The sequence below is a fragment of the Aulonocara sp. 'chitande type north' Nkhata Bay genome, linkage group LG7, assembly GCF_057382095.1.
Source record: "Aulonocara sp. 'chitande type north' Nkhata Bay isolate Kocher_YH1m ecotype deep benthic linkage group LG7, A_spYH_male_GT1.1, whole genome shotgun sequence".
Taxonomy (NCBI): domain Eukaryota; kingdom Metazoa; phylum Chordata; class Actinopteri; order Cichliformes; family Cichlidae; genus Aulonocara; species Aulonocara sp. 'chitande type north' Nkhata Bay.
Window position 1 is genome coordinate 57,835,643 of NC_141350.1, and position 6,773 is coordinate 57,842,415.

Here is a 6,773-nt window from a genome sequence, read left to right on the forward strand (position 1 = left end):
AGGTTTTGCAGCCGTTTGAGCTAAGATTTTAAAATTATTCACATAATGAAAACCTATACTTTGTTTCAGGCGAGTTTCCCATTCAAATGCATGTAACAGTGAGAAACGCATTGTCTTGGCGAAATAAAGCGTTTTTGAACAACTTCATATAAATCGCTGTAACTTTTGATAGAAGACTCAGACAAACATGTTTATGGCTTTATCTTATAGAACTCAATATCCCCGTGCTGGGCAAACAGGTTTTGCAGCCGTTTGAGCTAAGATTTTAAAATTATTCACATAATGAAAACCTATACTTTGTTTCAGGCGAGTTTCCCATTCAAATGCATGTAACAGTGAGAAACGCATTGTCTTGGCGAAATAAAGCGTTTTTGAACAACTTCATATAAATCGCTGTAACTGTTGATGGAAGACTCAGACACGCATGTTTATGGCTTTATCTTATAGAACTCAATGTCCCCGTGCTGGGCAAACAAAACAGGTTTTGCAGCCGTTTGAGCTAAGATTTTAAAATTATTCACATAATGAAAACCTATACTTTGTTTCAGGCGAGTTTCCCATTCAAATGCATGTAACAGTGAGAAACGCATTGTCTTGGCGAAATAAAGCGTTTTTGAACAACTTCATATAAATCGCTGTAACTTTTGATGGAAGACTCAGACACACATGTTTATGGCTTTATCTTATAGAACTCAATGTCCCCGTGCTGGGCAAACAGGTTTTGCAGCCATTTGAGCTAAGATTTTAAAATTATTCACATAATGAAAACCTATACTTTGTTTCAGGCGAGTTTCCCATTCAAATGCATGTAACAGTGAGAAACGCATTGTCTTGGCGAAATAAAGCGTTTTTGAACAACTTCATATAAATCGCTGTAACTTTTGATAGAAGACTCAGACAAACATGTTTATGGCTTTATCTTATAGAACTCAATATCCCCGTGCTGGGCAAACAGAACAGGTTTTTCAGCCGTTTGAGCTAAGATTTTAAAATTATTCACATAATGAAAACCTATACTTTGTTTCAGGCAAGTTTCCCATTCAAATGCATGTAACAGTGAGAAACGCATTGTCTTGGCGAAATAAAGCGTTTTTGTACAACTTCATTAAAATCGCTGTAACTTTTGATAGAAGACTCAGACAAACATGTTTATGGCTTTATCTTATAGAACTCAATATCCCCGTGCTGGGCAAACAGGTTTTGCAGCCGTTTGAGCTAAGATTTTAAAATTATTCACATAATGAAAACCTATACTTTGTTTCAGGCGAGTTTCCCATTCAAATGCATGTAACAGTGAGAAACGCATTGTCTTGGCGAAATAAAGCGTTTTTGAACAACTTCATATAAATCGCTGTAACTTTTGATGGAAGACTCAGACACGCATGTTTATGGCTTTATCTTATAGAACTCAATGTCCCCGTGCTGGGCAAACAAAACAGGTTTTGCAGCCGTTTGAGCTAAGATTTTAAAATTATTCACATAATGAAAACCTATACTTTGTTTCAGGCGAGTTTTCCATTCAAATGCATGTAACAGTGAGAAACGCATTGTCTTGGCGAAATAAAGCGTTTTTGAACAACTTCATATAAATCGCTGTAACTGTTGATGGAAGACTCAGACACGCATGTTTATGGCTTTATCTTATAGAACTCAATGTCCCCGTGCTGGGCAAACAAAACAGGTTTTGCAGCCGTTTGAGCTAAGATTTTAAAATTATTCACATAATGAAAACCTATACTTTGTTTCAGGCGAGTTTCCCATTCAAATGCATGTAACAGTGAGAAACGCATTGTCTTGGCGAAATAAAGCGTTTTTGAACAACTTCATATAAATCGCTGTAACTTTTGATGGAAGACTCAGACACACATGTTTATGGCTTTATCTTATAGAACTCAATGTCCCCGTGCTGGGCAAACAGGTTTTGCAGCCGTTTGAGCTAAGATTTTAAAATTATTCACATAATGAAAACCTATAATTTGTTTCAGGCGAGTTTCCCATTCAAATGCATGTAACAGTGAGAAACACACTGTCTTGGCGAAATAAAGCGTTTTTCAACCACTTCATATAAATCGCTGTAACTTTTGATAGAAGACTCAGACAAACATGTTTATGGCTTTATCTTATAGAACCCTTATAGAAGGGTATGCAATGATCAGATGTTTGATCAACTTAATTTAAAGACTTTTTTGGACTTGTAAATCAATTTGTTTTTAATTATTATCAGAAGCAACTCATAATAATTTCTTGGATTATTTCAAAACAGCATTAGTCTGTCTATCTGATCGATCTATCTGACATCGATCGGATCTGATCGATCGGTAGAGAGAGGTGTGTGTGTGAGAGAGTTTATCATTTACTGTATTCATTCACAGCTGTAAGGCAGGATGAATACTACCTAGCAGGAAAGATGATAGCCGTGTCAGTTGTGCATGGTGGTCCAGGGCCCCATTTCCTGTCAGAAGAGCTGGTACATTATCTTGCAGGCCAGACTTCAGTAAAAGCAACAGTTGCCTCAGTCACAGATGACGACATAGGGAAAGCTTTACAAGAGGTGAGGACAGCGCAGGATTTGAATGCAGATAGAACTACAGCTTCTTCATCTGTATGACATTAAAAAATTCTTTCTTTGTGTAGGGAAAAAACAGGAATGAAAATCAGACACGTAAGCTTACATTGTGTATGTCCATTTTTATGGGTTTTTCAGATCGACAGTGCTGGTTCAGTGGATGTCCTGCGTGACTGTGTCATAAAACACAGTACTATGCTACAGGTGGCTGGTTGTCTAAGGCATGTTTCCACAGTTGAGGAAAAGAAAGACATTGTGTCTGACTATCTCCGGTGGTATATAATTGCTCGAAACTCATCTGTAATTGACAGGTGAGACAGGTGAATTATTGTTATGACAGTGTTGTTCATAATTTCCGACTGAAATATTTTACATTCTCCAAGGTTTCCAAAGTTCACAGTTTGTCCATAGTTTGTGCATGTACTATGAACTGGTAAATGACACAAAGTTCTCCTCATTCTTTAGATTTAAAGAGGGTCTTTCAGCACTTAATTTCCTGAGTGCGCTCCAGCAACACCCTACTTTGCTTTCCCCGGTCCTGTGTCACATGGAAAAGAAACTCACAGCCCTTGAACTTGAGAGACTTTTCAAACCTGACTTCAGCCCATCTGGAAGTAACAGGAGACGTCTGGAAAGTCAAACTGTGGGCTACTGGTCAGACTATCTGCTGGACTGTGAAGGTTTATACCAGTATTTCTTTTAGTACTCATTACAAGACAATGTGTTGAATTCACATATACATATATAATTTTTTAATTTTTTTTTTAATTTTTTGCAGAATCACAAACTGCTGTGTCGTTGGGCGATGTTCTGATGTTTGCAACTGGGCTAACATCACTGCCACCTTCTGGATTAGATCCACTACCAAGCCTACAGTTCCTGGATGACTCTTTATTCCCGATGGCAAATACATGCTTAAACTTATTGAAACTACCAATGATAACTTCATATTCCTTGTTTAAATCCAACATGGATTTTGGAATTCAAAACTCCCCAGGATTTGGATGTTTCTAGAATGTCTGGCCTTGTAGTTCAAACCTGCTGTTGATTTATTCCTCAAGTTTTTAAGTCAAATTTTTTTTAAAATATGTTATGAATAGGAGAAGGTGGGACATACTGGCGGTACAGCACAAATCCATTATAGTTTACCAGGTTTATTGTAGTTTTATTAGATAACCCAGTTACTTACAGCTGCTTCTTCTTGGCATTACATTGTAAATTCTGTAGGTTTTTTGCTACGGGACTTATCCAGAAATCTGTTATGTATTTGAGCATGTTTTTTTTATTCTAAAATGTAGGTACATCTGTTCAAAGGAGATTTAAAATGCAATCGCTAGACTTGATTTGTTCAAAGTTTTGACAGTGCTACTAAAAGTAAAGGCATTTAAAGGTGTACTGTGTTCTACTCTTAAAAGTTGTAATAAACACACAATACAGTGCAAGATGTGATTTTGATTTGATTTATTATTTATATAAATGTTCAGGACTGTATCTCAACTTCCATCAGCTAAACAAGGACCAGAATTATCAAGACATTCAGTAAGAATATGCTTTTACAAACACAAACTTAAACTTTTGGCGTCTTCAGCCAACTCATGTAGCCTAGTTCAAAAAAGCAGCATATGCTATAGGTTTTGGTGAAAACAACAAAAAGCCAGGTTTTTGTTTTTTTTAGAAATTTGCAATTTCTATTAACTTCATGTAAAGTTCAGTGGCAGACTCCCAGCAGACAGGCTTTTGAAAATGATTTTGCTCCATTACAAAATTCAGATACTCCTGTATGTTTGAGTCCCCACATACAACTACTGACAGCCTAGACTCAGGAAAAGCGTCCAGTTCAGATTGTTGAATCAGGAATCCACAGTCTCTGGAGCCGTATCTGTGATCAATGGAAGACAATTGCATTAATATAGGTTTACACATAAAGTAATTATTTGATCATTATTATCCGTTACCTGTGGGGTAGGTAGTACAGTTCATTTGGCACACCTCCTGGACATGAAGCTGTTCTTGAGGGACGAATCCGATGAGTGTTCCACAGCTTCACACATTCATCAAGATCCTTCTGAACAATGACAGTGAAGCAAAATCTCAAAAGGCACTGATGCTCGTGACTTCCATTGAAGTGTCCAGCATCTCGAAGATCCGCAAACAGCTCCAACCAAAACTGAGCCCTAAAAAAATTGTTTAGAGATAGTTTAGTTTGTTTACATGGCATCGTTTCACAACACGTCATCGCATGGCACTTTACAGTTCATTTTAACTGAATCATATATAGACTCCAGTCAGTTTAAATGTTTTCTATCGAAAGGGATTGCATACAGGCAAAACTCTAAAACATTTCAGTAATGTGCAAAAGTTAATTTATTTTAGGAATTCTAATTAAATGTGAAATTAGCGATACTGAGTCATTACATACAAAGTGAGGTATTTCAAGTATTTCTTACAATGTTAATGATTAAGACGTAGAACTTATGAAAAACCCAAATTCAATGTCTCTAACAATTTGTATGTTCTATTTGTTTGGGTCATTTTTGCATAAATTACTGCCTCCATGCAGCGTGGTATGGATGCTATCAGTCTGTGGATCTGTTGAGGTGTTATGGAAGACCAGGATGCTTCAGTAGCAGCCTTGAGGTCTTAGCCACTACACTATGTTACACCCCTTTCATCCACACTTACATTAGACAAAACTTTCTATTAATGTGCTTTGATAGTCTCTGTGAACATTCAAATTCTTTTAAGGTGTTCTTTATGGAGGGTGTCAATTATGTTTTTTTTCCCACAGCTGTCAGGACAGCAGTCATGTCCATCCTGTGAGTCCTCCTGAATTAGAAAGACCATTTAGAGGCTCAGGAACCCTTTGCAGATGATTTGAATTAATTAGCTCATAGTAGAGTGGCACTTTAAGTCTAAAATATTTAACCTTTTCACAATATTATGGTTTTGAAGTTGGGTTTTTCTTAAGTTCCAAAGCATAATCATCATAATTACTAAATGGGCTAAAAATGTATAGTTTGGCATACAATGAGTATTTAATATCGGTTTTACTTTTTAATGTGAATTACTGAAATAATAATAATAATAATAATAACAACAGTAATAATAATAATGGATTGCATTTATATAGCGCTTTTCGAGGCCCTCAAAGCGCTTTACAATTCCACTGTTCATTCACTCTCACATTCACACACTGGTGGAGGCAGCTACAGTTGTAGCCACAGCTGCCCTGGGGCAGACTGACAATAAATCAACTTTTGCACGACATTCAAATTTGTTACGCCTTTAAATATCAGGCAAAATTAAATGTTATATTTACCTTCCTTTTCGATATATTGACCACCAGGACTCAATTCGCTGGTTATTCGTTGATGAACCAAACATGTGACTGGACTCTCCGCTGAAGTGGTCATCATGATGGTGACGTAGTGCGCACTGAACTGCAGCCATAATGCCATTTTCTGTCCCACAGTCAGTTCTCAGTCTCATCGGTACAACACCAAGGCTCCCAACACATGACAAGCTATAACCACTGGGTTATTATTGGTTGGTCCACATTCTAGCCACAAAACCTTGCGTGAAAATCCATCAATGCACCCTGAAATGGCCAAACCGAATGGTTTGAGCTTGTCATAACCATCAGCATGCCACATGTAGTTGGGTCCCAGCGAATGATAGGTTCTCCTAATGAATCTTCTGCGTGTTCTCATCTGGCATCCATGAGGATTAAGCTCCCGGAGTATTTTCATCACATCATCCCTCTTCACTTTAAGATGATGCTTTTGTTTAAGTACCAGCCACATTGTTCGATACCCAAACAATCGCCCAGGTCCTTGAAGCTCCGCTCTGATTGCGTTAATGATCGTTGTTCTGGAGTGAAAATATTTTCTTCGGTAAAGTCCAGCATTATTAAGTTTGCTTTTAAGACTCCTTAAACTTATCTTTACACCATGCAAACTTAACATCATGTCCACGATAACACTATATGAGTGACCTTCGTTGAAATATTTAATGCAGTACTGTAGGGTGTCTGATCCTTCAGCCTGGTATGTGTCCCGCAAAAGCTCCAGAGACCGTCCACAGGAAGCACAAAAAGGGGTGAAGAGGCTGAAGCTAACAAAACAGGCAAAACATTTTCCGGTTCTCTGTGTAGTGCAGCAAGCACCGTCAGGGTGATAAGGAAGCGCTGTGAGGCGTGAGTTTCTCA

General features: G+C 37.7%; 2 protein-coding genes across 2 annotated transcripts; one reads left to right on the forward strand and one right to left on the reverse strand.

Moving 5' to 3' along the window:
* The first annotated feature begins 2,391 nt into the window (after window positions 1-2,391).
* On the forward strand, window positions 2,392-4,001 carry LOC147326370 (G2/M phase-specific E3 ubiquitin-protein ligase-like). Its single transcript, XM_086302604.1, has 4 exons — window positions 2,392-2,551; window positions 2,705-2,877; window positions 3,032-3,246; window positions 3,345-4,001. The coding sequence occupies exons 1-4, from the start codon at window positions 2,408-2,410 to the stop codon at window positions 3,578-3,580; spliced, it is 768 nt and encodes a 255-aa protein (XP_086158730.1). The 5' UTR covers window positions 2,392-2,407; the 3' UTR covers window positions 3,581-4,001.
* On the reverse strand, window positions 3,088-6,369 carry LOC147326371 (uncharacterized). The gene is made up of 4 exons (XM_086297782.1): window positions 6,164-6,369; window positions 5,886-6,071; window positions 4,522-4,740; window positions 3,088-4,445 (listed from the first exon to the last, which is right to left on the reverse strand). The coding sequence occupies exons 1-4, from the start codon at window positions 6,367-6,369 to the stop codon at window positions 4,238-4,240; spliced, it is 819 nt and encodes a 272-aa protein (XP_086153908.1). The 3' UTR covers window positions 3,088-4,237.
* Window positions 6,370-6,773: the final 404 nt, after the last annotated feature.